At 35.4% G+C, this 25,508-nt stretch overlaps 1 protein-coding gene across 1 annotated transcript in view; it reads left to right on the forward strand.

Annotated features, from left to right (window-relative positions):
* Window positions 1-25,508, forward strand: part of LOC107558373 (zinc finger protein GLI2-like) — a 104,839-nt gene that overhangs the window by 68,565 nt on the left and 10,766 nt on the right. The window contains exons 5-10 of the mRNA XM_016242032.1: window positions 3,840-4,027; window positions 7,421-7,594; window positions 14,767-14,968; window positions 15,976-16,162; window positions 17,303-17,413; window positions 21,489-21,623. Of these exons, the coding sequence (XP_016097518.1) occupies window positions 3,840-4,027; window positions 7,421-7,594; window positions 14,767-14,968; window positions 15,976-16,162; window positions 17,303-17,413; window positions 21,489-21,623 (997 nt within the window). The remainder of the gene's footprint in view (window positions 1-3,839; window positions 4,028-7,420; window positions 7,595-14,766; window positions 14,969-15,975; window positions 16,163-17,302; window positions 17,414-21,488; window positions 21,624-25,508) is intronic.

The following is a 25,508-nucleotide window of genomic DNA, read 5'->3' on the forward strand; positions in this document are numbered from 1 at the left end:
AAAGCTGAATAAATAATATTTCCATTGATGTATGGTTTGTTAGGATAGGACAATATTTGGCTGAGATACAACTATTTGAAAATCTGGAATCTGAGGGTGCAAAAAAATCTAAATATTGAGAAAATCATCTTTAAAGTTGTCCAACTGAAGTTTTTAGCAATGCATATTACTAATCAAACATTAAGTTTTGATATATTTATGGTAGGAGATTTACAAAATATCTTCATGGAACATGACCTTTACTTAATATCCTAATGATTTTTGGCATAAAAGGAAAATCTATAATTTTGACCCTTAAACTGTATTCTTGGCTATTGCTACAAATAAACCTGTGCGACTTAACACTGCTTTTGTGCTCCGGGGTCACATATAGAGAACACTGTGTGTATGAGGTGCGTGTTGAAGCTCTGAGTGACCCGTCAGATCCGGCTGCGTTTAGAGCCTCAGGACGCTGAGATTTACTGGATTCTGGCTCCGATCGTCCATCAGCGCCGTTACCCCGCTGCATTCTGGGAGCCTTGAGCCCCGGCTCTCTGTAGGAGGGATGAGGTGTGAAAGAGGCAGCTTGCGAGGTCCCACAATCCCCCGGTGCAGAACGTTCTTTGTTGTTCTTGCTATGAAAATGAGAATCACTCCACAGGCTAAGCGTGTTCAATCTGAATATCGCATTACTTATTTAAGTGCCGCCTGGGCTGTGTGTCTTTTGTTTGATGTTCTACATGCAGTGTGCATGTGTGAGAGAGGCCGTTATTAAGTATGCATATGTCAGATATACATACATGCTCGCTGTTTTCAGTCTTTCAGCTTTATTTGAGAAGAACGAGATGTTTGATCAGTTTTTAAATCAGATGGCTGTACTGTAGTTGAACCCCTTCATTAGTGCTGTTGCATCACAGAGAAACAATGAAAACCATGTGTTGTTTTGATTTTCATGTCATTAGAACTGAGTGGGAAAACATCAATAGCTTGCTAAACAGATATTGGCAATGGATCGATTTAATAAAATGCATTGGAAAGAAAAATATCTCTCCAAGACACCAGTGAGATTAAATAGGGAACAAGTGAAGATTTGACAGCTATTGATTCATTTGTGTTTGTTTTAGGAACTTTAGGAGAAAAATCGGATCCTCTTAAAACATCTAATCTTGACCGAATGTAATTTTTTTAAGTTTTAATTAAAATAAAAAATAATTGTTAAAATATTTAATAAAATGTGAATTTAAGAGGAAAAGATCTGATGCTATAAAAAAAAATTTAATCTTCCCCGAATTACGTTTTAAATTTTTCAGTGTTTCAAGTGAATTCAACTTTTCAGATTTTCAAATAATTTTTTTTCAGGCGTTTAAATTAAAATAAAATAATAGCTACTAAAATATTTCTAAAATGTGAATTTTAGGAGAAAAATTTTATCCTCTAAAAAAAATCAAATTTTTTGTCTGAATTTATTTTTTAAAATGTTTAAATTAAAATACAATAAAAATTGCTTTAAAATATTTCTAAAATGTGTAACATACATTTTTATTTAAATTAATGAATTATTGTATTTTTATTAATTTATTACTAAAAAATAATATTTTAAGAGCACAAAACAAAGTATGCTTCATATTTGTTTGTTTTTGTGTAAAGTTTTTATTTAAAAAAAACTTTTTATGATATATTCAGTTATATCTTAAATTTTTTTATTACTAAAAAATAATGTTTTAAAAGCATAAAACAAAATATGCTTATATTTGTTTTTGTTGAAAGTTATAATATGTTATTATATAATATATTATATTTATAATGCTTTTTAAAATGTATACATATATATATATATTTATATATATTAGTAATGGTTTTAAATGTCATCAACATCCTAGATTGTGCGGCATGAGGTCGAAATTGAGCGAGACTTTTCAACAGAAAGAATATCCCACCGCTTTATTGTCCCGTCTGGGAATCATCAGAATTCATCAAGAGCTTAAAACGAAATGCATCTGACGAATAAAACAAGAAAAATGATCCTTAACTCCAGCGCAGAAGTTTCCTTGAAGGAGGGATGGAAAAGAGAGCAAATGAAAGGGCGGCTGTTGATTGTGTTTGAGAGTTTTTCCCATCACACCTCAGACGAGTCCAGCACCAAACCTCAGGAATATTAGTTATTAGCATAAACGAGACACTCTGTGTGTGAAATGTATTCAGACTGGTGCCTGACAAGGACAAACAAACCCACTTAAAGATCTGCAAATCATCTCAAAGTGCATGTTTCTCCAGCTAACATCGGCCACTAGCTTACACTAGAGCTGCACGATTAATATGGCTTAGTGCAGTTATCAGATCACAAAGGCTGTGATTTAATTAAATAAATATATGCATTGCACGTTTCAGGGTGCTTTTGGGACGCAACACGCAACAACCATCTTTCCAAACTTGTAATGAGAAGCTTTAAAGGCTTTGTGAGGTTTAACTTTTAAAAATGGAAAACAATGTCAACCATACATATTTGTATTGTAATGTTACAGTTGTAATATAAATAAAAACAATTATTATTAGTATTATATTATTTTTCTTAAATACTCAATTACATTTTTTATTTTATTTTACAGTGAAATATTACTATATGATAATATTTGGTTATATTTATTTTTTGTTTTTATTTAGACATTTTTCTATTTTTATTTAGCAGTAACAATAATTGTTATTATTATTATTATTATTGTCTAATTGCAATTTTTTTTCTGACACAATTTATAAATGCAATTGAAATCTAATTCTGTCTGAATTAAAATTTTCAAGTGTTTTAATTCAAATAACATAAAAATAAGTATTAAAATATTTCTGAAATGTGTCAAAATAATTTTCATTGCAATTTATAAATTGTGTGAATGTGTGATATATATATAAATTAAATAAATTATAATTTATAAATTTATAATTATAAATCCTAAAATAAATCATTAAAACATTTTAATTATTTGCAATTAAAATCGAATTGCGTTTTCTTTCTGATAAAAAAATTATTATTACAATTTAAAATGTGATTACAAAAAAAAATGTTTGTAAGGCTGCACAATTTGGCCAAAATTTTGTGATTATATATCAGTCTGGCCCTAAAATATGAGTAAATATTATAAAATAGTAATCATAATAATGTTTGATCACATTTAACATCGTAATCACAATTTGTATTAGAAAACATTTATTTAGTGCATATATATATATATTCAAAGGATTCAAAGTGTTTATTATCATGCGCACAGTGAGGAAAAACAAGTTCCTCTGTACAATGAAATTCTTCCTTCGCTGTCCACATTGAATGCCAAGACAAGTGAAAACTACATAAAAAAGATCAAAAACAGACATACACATACATACAAACAAACATAATAAAGTATAGCTATGTTGCAGAAGTAGAAATATAGACTATGTACATCTGTCTGTGCGAGTGTGCAGTATTGATACAATACAACAATAGTATTGTAACATGTAGTAACAGTAACGTGTTCACATGTAGCAGTAATATGTAGCATAGCTCTGTGTGCGAGTGTGCAATATTGACTTACGTACAAAACAATAGCAGCAAAACTGTAGCATATAGAGTGCAACTACATAATAGCAGCTGTAACATTAACAATGTGCAAATCGAGATGAAGCTGCTTGATAAGAAACAGCAGCAGTAACATTTACAAATGTGCAAATTGTGATTATATATATATATATATACAACCTCTTCGCAGTACAGAAGAAGAGTTTATGACGGTTTTAAGTTTCATTTGAAGGAAAGCGAGAGAAATCTTGTGATTTCTGGTAAATGTGCTGTTGGTGATCTGTCTGAAAGCGTGAGGTGTGTTTCTCTCCAGTCCTGCAGGTTTGGCGGGCAGCCCGGTGATCTCGGACGTCTCTCTGATCCGTCTGTCTCCGGGAGAGTCCAGCTTTCTCCCGCCGCACTCGTACGTCTCTCCACACGTGGAGCATTACCTTCGCTCGGCGCACTGCAGCCCCACGCTCTCCATGATCTCAGCGGCACGAGGACTGAGTCCAGCCGACGGTCAGTCAGTCTCCAGCACATGCATGGCGCTTTTCATCCCTTTATTGTTTTTCTTTAAAACGCTATTTTTTATTTCTGTATATTTTTTCACAGAGAAATATTACTATATTTAATATTACTATTATTATCATATTTAGTTATATTTGTTATTTTGTTTTTATTTAGAAATATGTTTATTTTTATTTATTAATAATAATAAATAAATATTAATAAATAATTTTTAAAAATTATAAGAATTAATACACATATACATATATATATATATATATATATATATATATTTAATTGCAGTTAAAATCTTATTGCAATTCCAATAAAATTGTGATTGCAATTTAAAAGTTTAGGAGAAAAATCTGATCCTCTAAAATAATCAAATTTTCTCCAAATTAAGTTTTTTAAGTGTTTCAATTAAATAAATAAAACATAAGTACTAAAATATTTCTAAAACGTGTAACATTAATTTTTATTGCAATGTTTTAATTATTGTATTTTTATACATTAACAGATAATTTAAACAACTTCAGTGAAGTTACCCTTTTATTTCTTCATTTGCTCATTATTTCTGACTTCTAACTTTATTATTAATTTTTTATTTATTATTAACTTAATCATAATTTTAAACGTCTAGAGTGGATTTACCCTTTTAATAATTTTTATTTCTACATTTCCAATTTTTATTTCTTTATTTGCAAATTATTTCTAACTTTGTTATTAATGTTATTATTTATTTTTATTATTAAACTTTAACTTGTCACTCTCCTCATAATTTAAAATGACAAAAAAAAAAATTCTTCATTTCCAATTTTTATTTATTTATTTGCAAATTGTTTCTGAAGTCAAAGCAGTATGCACTGCCATAAAAAAAAAGAATTATTAAAATAAATTAATACTTTTATTCAAGGCCGCATTAAATTGATCAAAAGTGACAGTAAAGACATTTATAATGTTACAAAAAAATTATATTTTAAATAAATGCTGTTCTTTTGAACCTTCTATTCATCAAAAAGTCCTGAAAAACTAAATGTGTCACAGTTTCCACAAAAATATTAATCAGCACAACTGTTTTCAAAATTAAAAATAATCAGAAATGTTTCTCGAGCAGCAAATCAGCATATTATACTGATTTCTGAAGATCATGTGACACTGAAGACTGGAGGAATGATGCTGAAAATCACAGGAATAAATTAAATTTTAACAGATATTCACATAGAAAACAGCTGTTTTAAATTATAATAATATTTCATAATTTTATGGGATTTTTTCAAATAAATGCAGCCTTTGAGAGCATAAAAGACATGAAATCTTTCGAAAACAAACTGGTGGTCTTTCCTGTGGTTGGTCTGAAACAGATCAGCGTGATTTGAGCCTCAGCAGAGGGTTTGCAAATTCAGCATTTCAAAACTTCACTTTTAATGATTGTAATTTTGAATGCTGCTGTTTTGTTTGAGTATGTGTGTGTGTGTGTGTGTGTGTGTGTGTGTGTGTGTGTGTATTTGGGTTTGGCCGCATGCAAATGCGTCGCCGTGAATTGTCAAACATGTGAAACGTTCCCGTCCTGCGATTTGCCCTTCGAGGGGCGTTCTGGAAACGAATACGAAGCAGAATTCCCCAATTCCGTCCCGAAGCCGACGACAGGCCTCTCCTCACAGCTGAATTACAATTACAGGCCTCTGGCGAGCCGACGGAGTTACATATAAATCACGCTTCACAGTCTGCCAGCTGTAATGCGTCTGCACCTTTAAACTTAAATAAGCAGCGCGCAGGAGATCCCAACAGCGATAAAGACGTAAAAGAGCCACGAGAAAGAGAAATGGGGCTATTTGAGCCCGAGCGAGTGCGGGTGGATAGACGCGGCCTTGAACGCTTTCCAGACACATCTGACCCGCTTTCAGCCCGAATCAGACCCGCCGATAGCCTTGGCTCCTACTTTAAAAGCGTATTTGTTTTTCAAGTCAGAATAGATAGAAATGAAAGGCTTTGGAAGAGAATCCGGGACGCTTTTTGATTGTGTTCGTTGGCAGGCACAGTGATTTCTACAGTGAAGGAGAGACGGATTCATTTCTTTTTAATATGAGACGGTTTTGTTGTTTGTTTGATTCAAGTGCCCAATGCATTCTGGGTGATGCTCAAAAGGCGTTATGTGACGCACTTGCAGTGCACTGACTAGCATTCACTGCGTTTGCCTGCTTACACGGACCGTAATCTGTTCTTGAGCCAAACAGCTTCAGCATTAAACTTGCTAAACTCCATCGCTGATTGCTGCGGACACTTTTATAAGATGTTTAGGAGATGCAGATGTCAACATGTTCTTACTGTAGGTCCCTTGATCTTACTGTAGGTCTGTAAAACTTCACTTATAACGCTAGTTAATGTTTCTTACACCCAACAACAGTCATAATTTACATTTTAATGATCATTTTCCAATATATATTTACCAGGCTATTTTTCTACGGCACCTGTAAGCCTATATGATTATATGCAAATGGTGTCTGTTCTGATTTGCTGAACCTGTATCAGTGTTGTTAACTAAAACTATTACTACTCATTTTTTTTTTCAGTTAGTACAACCTTAAAACAAAAAATGTAAACTAAAACTTAAATAAAAATAAATGAAAGATAAATAGAGATATTAAAAAAAAAAATTACTAAGAGGTGTTAGAGATATATATATTTTTTTATTAATTCGTTTTTTATTATTATTTTTATAAATATTTTAAATTCATTTTTATTTATATATGTTCTGCTTTCATGTTAATTTTAAAGTTTTAGTAAGTTTAAGCAAGTTGTTTTTTTTTACTTTTATTTTGTTTTTTTTAAACATGTTTATATATTTCTATTATTTTTATTTTATTTTTAGTTATTTTAGTATATTAAGTTAAACTAAATTAAAATGAGAAATGTTGCCTTGGCAACTAGTTGAAAAAAAAGGGGGAAAAAAGGGGAAAAAATATATATATATGGTTAGAATTTAGTTTAATCAGTTTTAGTTAACTACAATAAACCTTAGTACTAAAAATAGTACTAAAATTACTAAAACTAAAACTTAAAAAATATTACAACTAATATTAATATTCATTATTTAAAAAAGTAAATAAAAATAAAAATGACAAAAGCACATAATTAAAATAAAAACTGAAAATATACAAATAAAAGCTAATACAAAATATAAAAAAAAGAATACTATAATAGTATATTATACTATAATGGTATATAAATTATACTAAAATAACACTGCTCTGCATACATGGCATAATTCCCACTGTTTTTCATCAGTTTCTGAATGCAAATGTGGGCGGGTCATATGTTAATGAGCTCGTAGTTAATGATTATCCTAAAGATTTAGTCCTGTTGTCATGAATATGCTTCATTAACTCTCTCTTCTCTCTCTCTCAGTGGCTCACGAGCACCTGAAGGAGCGAGGTTTTTTCGGTTTGCCTCCTCCGCCTCCCGGCGCGACCCCGGCGGACTATTACCACCTGATGACGGGCCACAGAAACCCGTACGGAGAGCTGCTGATGCACGGAGCCGGAGCCGCTCACCTGCCCGAATACTTCACACCGGTGGACGGTGAGTCCCAGAGACAGACAGCCATGTGTTTGTCTGTATAACTGGGTTCAAATGCATGATATGTGTTGTGCTAAGAGAAGCCACATTTGTTTCCAGGATAGTAGTTCTGTTTTTAAACACACATTTGTCTTAGATTCTTACGCCAGCAGACAGTACAATAAAGAAACTCTCATGTACAGGATCCACTCGCAGCTGACGCTCTATAAACGCTGCCGGGACGTTTCACACACAGTGTTCGAACTGTACCGGGGACTTTGGGGGAGCCCACTTGTTTGTTTTTTTAATAACGGGGGGGTGTTGGGTTCGTGAGCTTGCGCGTGCCACAAAAGAGGGCTTACAATGACTTACAAAGATACGTAACAGCTACAAGTGTATGCACTACTTGCTTTATGCAAGCACTACATAGGATACATCACTATACAGGATTTACCCTATTTTACTTTATCCACTCAAATTGATAGGTGAAGCAACAAACAGCCACCCACAAATAGTCTAGAAACAAAGCATCAGGCTGTCTTTGAGTTCACATGAACAACAGTTAAAGTTACTAGTCGTCAGGCTACAGAAGTATACCATAATTCCTCCGTTCACTTAGGCCTAAGACATCGAGAGTCACGCAGACCTCTAACAACCCAGCCACAACACATACTTGTGAATAACATGCCTTACCTTAACACAGAATCGACCACAGAGTCCAACATTTATATATTTTCTACGAATCTTTGAGTTAACATGTACTAAACATGAGTGGAGTTTGCACCGCTGCGCCCCACAGCTTGATGCTCATGACAAGAACAGCATGTATAGTTATCTTTTTTGAAGTGAATTAGGTTTAAATCGCCGTCATGCATGAATGATATTTTTGCAATTTTACACATAACAATCCACGATGATCACATTACACAAAACTGAAATTGCACATCAAAATAACACATTGTCAATATTTTTTGAGACCCCCAAAATTTCACAAATCCCGTTTTCAGGGGAGCCCATGTCTTATTAAGAGGAGCCGAGCTCCCCCGTAGTTCGCACCCTGTTCACACATGTTAGTTCTCCTCTCGAAGGAAACATTCTGTCATTCAGTGGTTCCTGAATTACCTTAAAAGAGGACGTTTGTTGTTAGGACCAGTGTTGTTTTAATATCATTGACATACTGTTATCATTCTTATTCATATTTAGAATTAGTTTTTATTTTTGTATTTTCTGTTTTCATCTTAATTTCAGTTAAGTTTTAGTAATTTTGTTGAGATTTTGTATTTTATTTTTATCTATATAGTATTTTTATGTCAATTTTAGTTTTAGTTATTTTATTTTTTAAGCTTAAATAAAAGTAAAAATAAATAGTACTAGTTCTGTTTTTGTTTTTATTAATATTTAGAATTAGTTTTTATTTTATATTTTCTGTTTTCATTTTCATTTGAGTTAAAGTTTTAATGATTCCGTTGTGTTTTTTTAGTTTTTTAAATATATCTATATAGTTTATATTCATTCTAGTTCAGTTATTTTAGTTTTTTATTTCTTAAGCTTGAATATAATTACATCTAGTAATAGTACAGTTATAGTTTTTATTAATATTCTGAATTAGTTTTTATTTTTATATTTTGTTTTCATTTTAAATGTAAAGTTTTAGTAATTTTGTTGTGTGTTTTCAGACATTTTTATGACTTTATTTTTCTATGAACAAAATATATCTATAGTTTTTATTTCAGTTTTAGTTTTTGTTATTTTAGTACATCAAGTTAAACTAAAGGAGAATAAGAAATGTTGCCTTGACAACTAGCTGAAATATCATTTTTGTATTTTATTTAATTTCAAGTGACAACATATTTTTATGGTTTTAGTTAACTGTAATAACCCTGGTTAGGACAGATAGATTCCTGTGAAAAAATAATAGAGCGGCTCACATTATTCACAACTGCTTGTTTAGTAAAACAAGCTGTAAAATTTAAGATGATGAAGCTGGAGCTGGTAATAAAAGTATTTTTCCTTAACCAACCAAGTGATGAGTGGCAGGGCATTTAGTTGATTACTTGATTTCTATTTATGCACATTTCACTGGATAGCTCCGCCCCTGCGACATCTCATTGGTCCAAAAGCTGACTCCTCATTAAACATTAATCCTCAAATATGTTCTGATTGGCTGTAATTATGCCGTGTCATGCAGCAGTTTCATGTTCAGTGTGAACGGACAGATTACTCATCACTTCACGCCTGGTAACTCAGAGGTATTCAAAAGAACATTTGTCAAGCTATCATAATCATTGATTTATTGCTTTTGGAATTTCTGAGCATCTCAGTCAGAGTTACTGAAGCATCACGTTATTAACAGCTGGATTATGTTGTGTTTATTTAACGTTCTCTTCTGTATTTATCACAGTTTTTTGCTGTTCTGCGAATCAGTCAGAGTGAAAATACCATGACGAGCCGCTGTGAGTAATATTCCACAGAGAGACAGAGGTGTTATTTCAAACAAACACATGGTGATATAGAGTAGGTCTCTGGCGCTCTATAGAACAAACATTTGTCTCCTTCAAACAATCAGAGCTGAAAAACAAACACTCTCGGTCTGCTCTCACCCTTCAGCATGACGTCCAGGCGTGTGTGCACGCAGATCTCCGGCTTTGCTGAAGCAACATGAATGAATAGCTCATTTAGCTGAGCTAACTCCGTCTGGCTTTGATCTGCGTCCCGTCCGGAGCCGCTGATGCTTCCCGACAGCTTTTACACAGATGTGTTTGGATGCTGATGGTGGAGTGTGTCGGGAAACAGTATGAGTCAGTTACAAAGACAGATAGAAACAGAATGAGAGATATGATAAGTTAAGCAAAGCCAGTTAGAAGTTACTTGTAGCCAGTTCTACAAAGCCAGTTCTAAAGCTACTTTTAAAAACACCTCATTTTGCATGGTTATATGCCGTTTAGTCATGATTAACCCAAAGTACCCAAAGGTACACTAACTGTATAAACAATGGAGCAGCCAGAGTTGGTGTAACCATCAAAAATATTGCAATTAGCAGCAATCATCAGATCCAAACAGATTAGGAAAGTGAAGAACAATATCACAGTTGGCAAAATTCAGCATGAAATCTTGTGGATGTTACGGATACAGCTGTTTTTGTGCTAAATTTTGGGTTAAACTTGATTACAGCTACTGTTTTGAGGATTTTTTTTCAGTTATAGCGCCACCCATTGGTCGAAATTGCTCAAATTTGGTGTGCAATCTCAGATTGTCCTGGTGGGCATGTGTGCCAAATTTTGTGAAATTTGGACATTATCACTTCCTAAAACTTGCATTTGTTCATATGAATTTAGTTACATGCAAACACTTGTATGCGTGGTATCGAAACGCAATTATATGGCTTACAACAAACTCAAATGTGTGTAATATGTATCTGAAAGCAGTTCTATCCTCTGGGAAAGAGAATAAGAGATTTAAGTTAAGCATGGCCAGTTAGAAGGTTGTAAAAGCTACTTCTAAATTTAAAAACACCCAATTTTCCTTGGTTGTATGCCATTTAGTCATGATTAACTCAAAATACCCAAAGGTGCATTAACTGTATAAATACTAAAGCAACCAAAGTTACTGTAAGCATCAAAAACATTGCAGTTAGCAGCAACCATTTGGTCCAAACAGATTTTAAAATGGAGGACATTACCACAATTGGCAAAATGTATTATAAAGTCCTGTGAAAGTTGTGGATACAGTTGTTGTTGTGCAAAAATTTGGGCTAAACTTGATCAGTTACACTTTTGAGATTTATTTTAAGTTATACCGCCGCCTATTGTTGGAAATTGCTCATATTTGGTGTGCGGTCTCATATTGTCCTGGTGTGCATGTGTGCCAAATTTTGTGAAGTTCGGACATTGTCACCTCCAAAAACTTGCATTTTTTTGTATGAATTGAGCTAAATGCGAACGCTTGGTGCATGCTATCAGAACGCAATTCTGTGGCTTACTACATACTCCGATATGTGTAGTATGTATCTGAAAGCAGATCTGTTCTCTATGGGGTGGCAAGATCACGTTAATAAATTAATTTCCACTGAGGTGAGGTGATTTTGGGGTAAACTTGATCGTGGTTACAGTTTTCAGATTTTTTTAAAGTTATAGCGCCACCTATTGGTGGAAATTGCTCAAATTTGGTGTGCGGTCTCATATTGTCCTAGTGTGCCAAATTTGGTGAAGTTTGGACAATGTCACCTCCAAAAACTCGCATTTGTTCATATGAATTTAGCTAAATGCGAACGTCTGGTGCATGGCATCGAAACGGAATTCTTTGGGTTACTACATCCTCAAATGTGTGTAGTATGTATCTGAAAGCAGATCTGTCCTCTATGGGGTGGCGAGATCATGTTAATAAATTAATTTCCGCTGAGGTGAAGGCGTAACAGAGACAAATGTCGCTGCCATCGCTGAGCGATCTCGATACGTTCAGCCATTAAGACCATGCAAATTCCACCGCAGGACGGGTCCAAATCCACATTCAGTCACAGATCAGTAGCTCCAAAAGACTCCAATAAGATGTTGTGAGTTTTTTGTTTGCTTTTCTTGGTCTTTTGTATTTTTAGCATCCGTTCTCTCTGGATTTGGGTCCTGAGGCGGCTCTTAACGCTAAAGATGTGTTAGGAGCTCCGACCATTGCCTGAACATGACAGCAAACCATTAGCTCATGCTAAGAGTAATGACCCTCACGGCAACAAAGCTGAGGGATTATTTATTAGCGCTGCGGTCTGTGGGGAACCAGTCCATGCACACACAAAGAAATGATTTGTGTAATCCTGCTTGTGTTGGCACGGCACGTGATGAAATCATTATGGATGTCCGGTTGCCAGAGTCTCTGTATATGACCTCTAATCACACACACACACACGCACACACACACACCCGAGTATAATGCTTTGCACCTGTTGAGTTCACTGCAGTTGTCTCAGTAATTCTCCACTGAAATAGCAAACAGATGAGTCTGAAACATCCTGTTAGCAACCTGGCTACCTGAATAATCAGACGTCTGGTTTAACGGCGCAGACATTTGATGACGACTGTATCTCTCAGAAAGTGTTTTGAATCCCAGTTGATGTTACCAAGACAATCGTGAGCCGCAGACACGCAAACACCCACTTATTATTCACACACATTCCTTTTTGAGCCAGAATCGGTTCTGTAAATTACCCTCATTAAACAAAGTCAAGTCTGCAATAGTTTGATTGTTATCTGGGTAATTACAGTAATTTATTGGGAAGGATTAATTATCCCAAATCAAATCAAAATGAGCTCTCGCTGAGTTTGAGATGGAGACGATTAAGACAGTTCACCTAACCGGGTTATTTTTTCACTAATCCCATTCGGCCTTGAGTCACTTTAAACTCAGTTTCAAAATAATTATTTATTGACTTATTTTTATGCTCAATATCCAAATAAAAGCATAATAACTATAGAGACTTTATTTTAATAAAACATTTTAGTACAATATATTTTTGTTTGTAAGAAATATAGTAATAATAATATTTTATTTTAAAGTTTTATTATTTGTAAATATTGTTACAAATATTTTATTTATAATATTTAAATCAAATATTTTTATAAAGTAACATTTTTATTTTTTTATATTTTTAAATATTGTACAAATATTTTAAATATACTTTAAATATACGTATTTTAAAATAATATTATTCAAATATTTGCAATGAATATATATTTATATTTAAATATAGTATTTAATTGTATTGGCACCTTCTTTATCTATTAATTAATCATACAATATTTATTGTACAGATGGACACAAAAAATGCAAAGATACATGAGGAAAAAGATATTATCCCAAGATTGATGCTTTTTTTTTGTTTCTTTGTTTGTTTGTTAGATTTTGGGTTTTTTTCACAAAGTTTGTTATGACATCTTCACTATCTGTGTACAGTATATTCTGTTTTCCATGGCCAGAAATCAGTCTTGAGCACTTATTGATGGGGTCCGGCTCTTTCCTGCGGAGCCGTGAGTCGCAGAGGGCGTGTGAGAACATCGATCATGCAGTCGTGCTCCACACACACACACACACACACACACACACACGGTTCCTGAAATAGCTCAGCGTTGGGCGAAGCTGGAAATGACACGCTGAGATTCTCCTGAGCGAGAGAAAGAGAATCAAACAGAAGTATTGATCACTTGATCGGATGGTAAACTGCTCTTCATGTTAGCTGTTTGCTGGATTGATTCCATTATCAATGAAACAGAATTACTGATTGAATTTAAAATCCTGATAGACTTGGAATAAAAATATTTGGAATAATTTGCGTTAATGAATTGCACACTAAATATTTATTCAGAAAGTAAAATAAAATTGTATAAAACAGTTTTACACACAATATTACCAAAGCATAAGTAACTGTAGGGCACTTTAATAGTTTAAATATTATTTAATGATTATTTAACTTTTTTTTTAATTTGTAAGTAATATTCTATTTGTAAATTAATATTTTAAATATTTTTTGTAAACATTTTATTTTAAATATTTTAACTTTTGTATTTTTTTAATAATATTATAAAATTGTGTTTTATATAAAGTAATATTATATAGATATTTTTATTGATTGGATTTCAAATCCTGTGTAATTTGCATTGATGAATTGTACAATTAACATTTATTAAGGAAGTAAAATATTTTTTACACACAATATTACCAAATTAAATGTAGTTTTATTATTAAATACCTTTTTTATTTGTAAATATGATTTTATTCTTAAAGTAATATTTTACATGTTTTAGTATTTTTAATATTGAAAATATATTTGAACTTTTTTATTTTTGAATAATATTATATTAATAATATACAACATTAACATAGTACCAAACTGTAGGGGCACTTTAATTAATAAATTGTTTAAGAAGAATATTTGTAATAATTTTTATTTGTAATAAGTAATATGTTGCATGTTTTTATTATTTTTATATATTGTAAAAATCTAATATTTTATTCTAAATTCTATTTTAACTTTTAAATTTTTATAATAAATATAGTAATATTCCGATCGTTTTTTTATTGATCAATTGATACTGACTATATTTCAAATCCCTGATGCATAAAAAACAAAATGTTTGAAATAACTGGCAATGATGAATTGCACAATAAAAATGTATTAAGAAAGTACAATAAATTTTGATTTGATGTCTCAACAGTGACGCGGTTTCCCAGCCCTCGTCTGACGCCGCGCTTGAGTCGGAAGCGAGCTCTGTCCATCTCTCCGCTCTCAGACGCCAGTATCGACCTGCAGACCATGATCCGCACCTCACCCAACTCTCTGGTGGCCTACATCAACAACTCTCGCTCCAGCTCGGCCGCCAGCAGCTCTTATGGACACCTGTCTGTCGGAGGCATCAGGTACAGACTGGCTTTGAATGTTAGTGTCAGTTAGTGCTGGGCGGTATACCGGTTCATACCGAATACCGTTGTTTATTTTTGTTATGATATTCATTTTTAAAATACGGTATTTTAACATGGTCTGTATGTCGCTTAAACAACGTTGGGAACTGTTTGAAAGGGGTCTCTTTTCACTGTTGCACTGTGGTGAGGGAACAGCTGTATGTGTTACTAAGCGTGAAAGCTCAGAAACTGAAGCTGTACACACACACACGAGCGCGACTTTAGCACTAGATTTAGCAACTTTCAGACCCTTTTAGCGGCTTTTTTCCAGAGAATATTCATACTGACAAACTTTTCTCCAGTGCTGTCCCGCGAGCGCGAAGTCTGACTTTCCCGGAGAAGTGTCGTCTCTCTCGGCGTCTGTTCTGTGCAGTGAGCGCCAGAGAAGCACCGCAGCCGACTCCTCAATAAATGAGTACAAAACAGCGTTTCCTAGCAGCTGTCACTTACTGATTGTTTGGAATAATTAATATGAGCGTAGTTCGTCTGTTAATATCACATGCACTTTTTAGTTTGTTGTTTTTTTTAGTTTGTTACTCAGACGCAGGCAGTGCGCTGCATGAGACAAAAGAGTAATCCAGCCAAAACAACCGCATAGTGTAATCTTTAGTGTAGATGCATGCTGATTTTATCAGACGATGCTGTGATTATAAATGAGAGTGACTCCTGGTTAACATGTATTAAAAGGGGTCGTGTTTAGTCACTATTTAGTGTGGTATTTTTCTACAATATTCACTCATGACAGTAAAATAGGGCATTCTAAGTCAATATACTGCAGTATTTCCTCTCAATCAGTAGAGAATATGGTTAACACCCGCTCATGCATGAAAAAAAAAATACCGTCATGAGTACACGGTACTCATGGTGATATCAATTTTTGGTCATACCGCCCAACACTAGTGTAGATCATGTGTTGTTGTTTTTTCACGTACAGCACATTTCCATCTCCTGCTCTTGTGTTGCAGTCCGTCGTTCCCGTTCCCACACTCCATCAATCCGGTGGCGTATCAGCAGCTGTTGTCCCAGCAGAGAGGCCTCAGTGCGTTCGGACACACTCCGCCGCTCCTCCAGCCGTCTCCCAGCTTCTCCAGCAGACACCCGCTGAGCCTCTCCTCCCTGCAGACGCCCTCCGCCAGAGACCCCGACACCCAGGTACCGCAGCGCTTCAACACGACTAACCACCGCCACATTCACACTCATCAGGCTCCTTTTAGTTTGGTAGAATGCCTTTTATTATTTTATGTATAAAATGTGCTGTGCTAATGTGCTAAAATATGTATTATTGCAAAATTACCATTTGTATATTACCTTTTATACATTAATTATTAGTTTATGTATAAAATGTGTTATGCAAATAATATTAGTAGTAGTAGTAGTAATAAATAAATTGTTTTATTATAATATTATTATATTTTATGTAGGAAAGGTGCTATATATATAAATACTAATAATGACAATAATAAAAATATTAGTTGTTAAATGATAACAAATTATTGTATATTATTATTATTATTTGTATAGCACCTACATTAATTATTTGTTTATGTATAAAAGGTGCTATACAAATAATAATAAATCAATATTTTATCATAATTTATTTTTGTATATTTTAATCATATATTTATATTTATAATAATCATAATAAAATATTCTACAATGAATAGTTATTATATGTTATTATAATATTATATTTATAGTGCTAATAATAATAATAATTAGTAGTAGTATAAGCACCTTTTGTACATAAAAAGTAATTTGTTTATAAAAGGTACTAAAAGGTATAATTATTATTTTACAATAAATTATTATAATATTATATTTAGTTTAATAATACTACATAAATATATAAATATATAAATTAATAATAATAAATAAATATTTTGCTATAAATTATCAGATTTTATTGTTTTATTTATAATCATAATATTAAATGTATTATTATTATTTGCAATTAATTAATCATTAATTTGAATGAAAAAAAACAACAACATAAAAACCATCATAAAAAACCAGCCTGATTATTAAGAGAGCAGACGCACACACTATGAGTGCACATGCTGCTGGCGTCTGACGTGAAGCCGTCTGACGGCAGGCAAGAGCTCTGTTGATCAGAAGCAGAACCACACAGCGTTTCCAAACCGCACAGTGACTCTGTCAGCACTTTGGAGGGGCTTTAGCTAAACACTGCTGCGTTCGCATGTCACATGTGCTCACAGTCCTCTGCTGCAGACGGTGGCGTCTCCATACTGACTGCTTTTCTTTCTCTCCTTCCCTCCTTCCCTCCTTCTTTAGAACACAAATGGCGACTCTGCAGTCAGCAGCACGGTAAACCCCCTGAACAACAAGAGGTCAAAGGTCAAGACAGAGTTGGATGGGCCACGACCTGTGTCGCCTTGCTCTCCGGTAAGAAAATACTGCGGCTCTGTCACAAAACCTAGTGAGCTGACTTGTCCACATCATAGAAGTCAACAAATGAAAGGGAACCTCAAGGTCCACACACAGATATTGAATAAATTAAATTTTAATATTAAAATAAAATACATTTTATTATATTAATATATACATTTATTTATATTAATTAATTAATATTATATTTAATACTATATTTTGATATTAATATAAATTAGAATGGATTATATTTATATATAATATTAACAAATAAGTTCATGTAATTAATGTAATTAAGTCACAGGTAATGTAATAATGTAATTAAATTATATCTATATTTATGATTGTGTGTGCAGTGTAATGTAGTATTTAAAAAATAGATTAAATTATAATAAATTCCATTTTAATTAGATTTAACTATTTTATTATATATTAATTAATTTTATATGAATATTCACTGCAGATTTAATATTATATTACATTGTAATATTAATGTAAAGTGGAATGTATTGAATTAGTATATTAATATAATAATATTACAAAAATGAAAATATATTTTATACAGTGAATATTAAAATAAAATATAATTTATTAGATTAACATGTATATTAATGCAAAAATATTAAAATATTAATGTTTGTGTGTGGTGTATTTTTAAATTATTTAATATATTTAATATTAATACAAAATTATTAAAACATTAGTGTTTGTGTGTGTGGTGTATTTTAAATTAATTTAATATGTTATATTAATGTTAATTTCCATTTTAATTAGATTTATTATAACTATTATTTGCATTTTTTTATTATTGGCAATCAGCATCGCTTGACTGCATATTAGACTTTTTTCTAAGGTTGTAGCTGTGCATTCTGGGATTGCTTTCTCTGTGAAATACACATGAATATGAATCTGGCTTGAAATCATCCATGATCCCTTAAAATGCTGACTTAGTAGACAGCTCACTAGATGGAACAGAAGAAGGAAAACTTAAATAAACAACAGGCGAATGGCCCATGTGTCCTTTTATTCCGGGGGAAAAAACTCTGTATTTTTCTCTCTGAAGCACACCGTACTGATCAATGACGGGCCAGGAGGCCCCCGGGAGCCGCCGGCGTCCCCTGACCCCCTTCTTCACACGCACAGCGCAAGAAAAACTCCAGCTGATAAGAGCTTTACACTCGCTGACTCGCTCGCTCACTGCGTTTCTCTCGCGGCCGTGTAAACTGTGCCAGAGCACTTCATTTTAATGAAATATTGGCCGGCCGTTATTGTCACCTGAGAGTTTTTTCCCCCCTCTCTTTCTCCCTCTCTCGCGCAGCTCATCTTTTGACAAATCTGCGGCTGCTCTTGGCGGTGAGGCTGGTTGGTGCTTGATGCATGGGGAATAAGGCGGCTGGCGTCGTCTTGGGGCCAACAGAATTGATGAAGATAGCTCACGGGGCAGAGATAAACATGCTGTAGTCAGCATGCCGCGCGTGTGTGTGTTGCAATGCTACCCACAGCAGTGTAGCGGTCCGATCACTCTTAACACCACACACGTGTCCCTACAAGCGCACAATTAATGTTTCATCTTCCTACTACGATTCTGGCTGAGTAAATAATATATTAACGTTCAGGGAGTGCTGATATAGAGCACAACGGCACGTTTCGCACGCCGTTTGTCTCCCCAGTGGCCGCTAACGTCATAGGACACTGATTGAAAATAGGTTGAAAATAGTTTCAGTTTGAAAAGTGACGACAGCTGACATTGATATTTTGTTGGGTTTAAGTCATGGTATTATGTTAGCAAAATTCAACACCTTTTGACGTCAAGTCAACGTTGGGTTTCGATGTCAACACGATTTTCATTGGCAAACAAAATTCAACATCTCTCCAACGTTTGGGTTTTGACGTTAACACAATTTTTGTTTCCAACCAAAATTCAACGTCTGTCCACTGTTGGAGCTTGGCGTCAAGCCAATGTTGCCTTTTGATGTCAAAACGATTTTCGTTTCCAACCAAAATTCAACATATGTCTCCTGTTGGAGGTAACGTCAAACCAATGCTGCATTTTAACTTGTGTTCAGTGTTAACCTAAAACCAGTGTTGGAGGTTGACGTCAAGCCAAGGTTGCGTTTAGTTTTAACGTCAACCTGATTTTCTTTTCCAACCAAAATTCAACATCTGTCCTATGTTGGAACTTGACATTAAGTCAACTCTGGGTTTTGACTTCAAACCGATTTTCGTTTCCAACCAAAATTCAATGTCTGTCCAATGTTGGCGGAAACTTCAAACCAACACTTCAAACCAACAAACCAACACTTTCCATCCAAAATTGAATGTCCGTGCACTGTTGGAGGTATCATCAAACCAATACTACATTTTTACGTCAACCCGATTTTCATTTCCAACCAAAATTCAACATCTGTTCAATGTTAGAAGTTGGGTAAGGGTTAGGCCAACACTGGGTTTTGATGTCAACCTAATTTTCACTTCCAACCAAAATTTAACATCTGTCCAATGTTGGAGGTCAACGTCAACATTGGATTTTGACATCAAACCGATTTTCATTTCCAAACAAACTTCAATGTGTTCAGTGTTAGAAGTTAACGTAAAGCCAGTGTTGAAGATGGATGTCAAGCCAACACTAGGTTTTGACGTCAACCCAAAGTTGGAGGTTGACAACAAACCAATGATGGGTTTTTGACTGGATTTTTATTTCCAACCAAAATTCAATGTCTGTCCTATGTTTAAATGTGACGTCAAGTCAGCTCTGGGTTTTGACGTCAACCCGATTTTCATTTCCAACCAAAATGTAATGTGTTCATTGTTAACATAAAGCCAATGTTGGAGGTTGACATCAAGCCAGTGTTTAGTTTTAAAGTTAACCTAGTCTGTCCTATGTTGGAACTTGAAAATGTAAGTTAAGTCAACTCTGGGTTTTGACGTCAAAATGATTTTCGTTTCTAACCAAAATTCAATGTCTGTCCAATGTTGTAGGTCGACGTCAAGTCCGCTCTGGGTTTTAACATCAATATGATTTTTACAACCAAAATTCAATTTTGATTTTGATTTTGACATCAAACCGATTTTCATTTCCAACCAAAATTCAACGTGTTCAATGTTAAAAGTTAACGTAAAGCCAGTGTTGGAGATTGATGTCAATCCAAAAATGGAGGTTGACAACAAGCCAACGTTGGGTTTTTGACTCTATTTTTATTTCCAACCAAAATTCAATGTTTGTCCTATGTTTAAAGTTGACGTCGTCACCTCTGGGTTTTGACGTCAAACTGATTTTCATTTCCAACCAAAATTCAACATCTATCCAATGTTGGCAGAAACTTCAAACCAACAAACCAGCACTTGCCATCCAAAATTTAACATCTATCCATTGTTGGTGTCGACTTCTGTCTGATGTTAAATTAACGTCCGATGCCAGCTGGGTGTGTTGCGTTTTAGTCTGTGCGTTGTTTGCCAATATATAAAACTTGATGCTTTGGCTCCTTTTGGGACTATTTTTGAAGACAAATACTACTACAAAATTTGATTTGCATAAATTTGGCTTAAATATTGCGTAAACTGTTCAAAAAATGTGACACAGGCATTGACGAATCAAAACATTCTTGTCTGCTGTACTTCTCAAACACTGGGTCGTGAAGTCTATTTTCACAAACATATGATTCACCAATAATTTCCTACTAAAAATGTTTATGAGTTTACAAAAATGTAGGAAAACTGAAACCACACATACACAAAAATCATATACTCTGGGTGTCACTGTAAATGAGTTAAGATGACATTTTATACATAGACACTGAATGTTAAATGTATTTCATTGATGTTTATATATAAAGAGTAAGAAAAGAAAGGCTGCATAGGAAAGCCTTTATATGGAGATGGTTAGGGCGTGTTTTATGCAAATTAACTAACTTATTTAGAATACTCCAAATTCATTAACAATAGGCGGAAATTTGTCATCAGAAGATCTCTTGTGTAATAATCCAGTTACAAATAATTCACGCAATTAATACCAAATGAGACCCATTTTCTCTTGCTAACAAAGTGGTATGCTAAAGAGCGTTTATGCCGTAACGCTGCTGTTCCCCCTCAGGACCATTTGGGCGGCGCAGTGGACCTGAAGGAAGACTTGGACGACTGCAAGCAGGAGGCTGAGCTGGTGTACGAGACCAACTGCCACTGGGAGGGCTGCAGCAAAGAGTACGACACGCAGGAACAGCTGGTGCATGTAAGTGTGTGTGTGTGTGTGTGTGTGAGAGAGAGTGTGTGTGTGAGAGTGTGTGTGTGTGTGTGTGGTTATGGGATAGTCTGACAAACAGCAGACACAGGTGAGCGTTTCAGAGCTGCGCTCAGTTGGAACAGAGTCAAATCAGCACTGAATACCAGCAGAATCAACATTTATTAGGTTCTAAACACCTTCCAACTTATTCTGGCCAAGGACCGCCCACATAGACAGGAAGAGCCCGCCTCTCCTGCATTTATAATGATGAATCGGCCAATCAGATTGGAGCTTGGCATTATGAGAAAGTTCTTATTGTTTTTGTGTACCATGTGGTTCACAGGTGTCCCGTCTTTTACCTAAATTTACCGAGTCAGTTTTGGCCGGGGCAGCTGAGTGGCACAAGGTGTTACTGACCTCTGACCTCTTGACCTGTGACCCAAAGGGCACAGCGTAAATCTGTCTCAGCAGATGATCTGAATTGTCCATGTGGAACCGAGCAGCTTTAGAATAGCACAGGTTAACAATCCAAGAAAATAAATATGGAAAAATATGTGAAATAAACAGTTAATTGACATTCATTAAAAAGAATCAGTTCAACACAGTCGGTCAACTCTAAAACAATTTACTATGTTGTATATAATATTATTATTATTATTATCATTATATAACTATATAATTATAATAATTACAAAAACATACAATATAATTATCATAAACATTACATATAGTTTATTGTATGTTACATATATTATATTGAAAAAATCAGAATTTTATATATAATAATTTAATATTTAGATAATATATTCAATATTCAGAATCATTCAGGAGCTGGAAACAATCCACACACACACATCATCCACAAATAGCATCATTATGGCCACATCTGTAGATTTTACATCATGTCTTACAACACTGAACTGCTCTGGATCACTGATAACACACACACACACACACTCACACTCACACACACACACACTCACACACACACTCACTCACACTCACACACACACACACACACACTCTCACACTCACACTCACACTCACACACACACACACTCACACACACACTCACTCACACTCACACACACACACACACACACTCTCACACTCACACTCACACTCACACACACACACACTCACACACACACTCACTCACACTCACACACACACACACACACACTCTCACACTCACACTCACACTCACACACACACACACTCACACACACACTCACTCACACTCACACACACACACACACACACTCTCACACTCACACTCACACTCACACACACACACACTCACACACACACTCACTCACACTCACACACACACACACACACACTCTCACACTCACACTCACACTCACACACACACACACTCACACACACACTCACTCACACTCACACACACACACACACACACTCTCACACTCACACTCACACTCACACACACACACACTCACACACACACTCACTCACACTCACACACACACACACACACACTCTCACACTCACACTCACACTCACACACACACACACTCACACACACACTCACTCACACTCACACACACACACACACACACTCTCACACTCACACTCACACTCACACACACACACACTCACACACACACTCACTCACACTCACACACACACACACACACACTCTCACACTCACACTCACACTCACACACACACACACTCACACACACACTCACTCACACTCACACACACACACACACACACTCTCACACTCACACTCACACTCACACACACACACACTCACACACACACTCACTCACACTCACACACACACACACACACACTCTCACACTCACACTCACACTCACACACACACACACTCACACACACACTCACTCACACTCACACACACACACACACACACTCTCACACTCACACTCACACTCACACACACACACACTCACACACACACTCACTCACACTCACACACACACACACACACACTCTCACACTCACACTCACACTCACACACACACACACTCACACACACACTCACTCACACTCACACACACACACACACACACTCTCACACTCACACTCACACTCACACACACACACACTCACACACACACTCACTCACACTCACACACACACACACACACACTCTCACACTCACACTCACACTCACACACACACACACTCACACACACACTCACTCACACTCACACACACACACACACACACTCTCACACTCACACTCACACTCACACACACACACACTCACACACACACTCACTCACACTCACACACACACACACACACACTCTCACACTCACACTCACACTCACACACACACACACTCACACACACACTCACTCACACTCACACACACACACACACACACTCTCACACTCACACTCACACTCACACACACACACACTCACACACACACTCACTCACACTCACACACACACACACACACACTCTCACACTCACACTCACACTCACACACACACACACTCACACACACACTCACTCACACTCACACACACACACACACACACTCTCACACTCACACTCACACTCACACACACACACACTCACACACACACTCACTCACACTCACACACACACACACACACACTCTCACACTCACACTCACACTCACACACACACACACTCACACACACACTCACTCACACTCACACACACACACACACACACTCTCACACTCACACTCACACTCACACACACACACACTCACACACACACTCACTCACACTCACACACACACACACACACACTCTCACACTCACACTCACACTCACACACACACACACTCACACACACACTCACTCACACTCACACACACACACACACACACTCTCACACTCACACTCACACTCACACACACACACACTCACACACACACTCACTCACACTCACACACACACACACACACACTCTCACACTCACACTCACACTCACACACACACACACTCACACACACACTCACTCACACTCACACACACACACACACACACTCTCACACTCACACTCACACTCACACACACACACACTCACACACACACTCACTCACACTCACACACACACACACACACACTCTCACACTCACACTCACACTCACACACACACACACTCACACACACACTCACTCACACTCACACACACACACACACACACTCTCACACTCACACTCACACTCACACACACACACACTCACACACACACTCACTCACACTCACACACACACACACACACACTCACACACACTCACAAGCGCTGTGTTGCTCTTTAAGCCTGTAATGAGCCGTTATCAGTGTGTATCACTTGTGCAAACAGACGATCATGAGTGTGTCGTCTAGTGAAGATCTCACTGAGTGACTGAACAGACAGTGAGAGTGAATCAGTGTGTTTCAGTGTGACGGACGGCTCTTTCTCTCCGTCTCTCTTTCTGCTTCACTGATCGGCTGGAATGCCTCAGAAACGCCACAGGACAAGTGCATGCTGGGATAGATCAAGCCTGTCTCAGGAAAGCACATCAAACCCTCACACAGAAAGCAGTCAGTCGTGAACACACACCAGACAAACACCTTTGACCAAATTAAAACTTTATTAGCAAGCTTAAAATAAATCATATATATAATTGTGTGTGTTATGTTTGTTTATATAATTAAACATATAATTTAATAACAATTAAAAGCATAATAGTTTAATATAATTAATTATATATAATATAAACCATATTATAATATTATTATAAATTATATAATTATATATATTATACATAAAACAATTATATAATTCATAATATATACAAATATATATTATATATGTATAAAATAATATTTATTACATATTTATAAAAATATCCTGCTGCATTTGAGACACAGA

This window comes from Sinocyclocheilus grahami, unplaced genomic scaffold (assembly GCF_001515645.1).
Source record: "Sinocyclocheilus grahami isolate Dianchi unplaced genomic scaffold, SAMN03320097.WGS_v1.1 scaffold643.1, whole genome shotgun sequence".
NCBI lineage: Eukaryota > Metazoa > Chordata > Actinopteri > Cypriniformes > Cyprinidae > Sinocyclocheilus > Sinocyclocheilus grahami.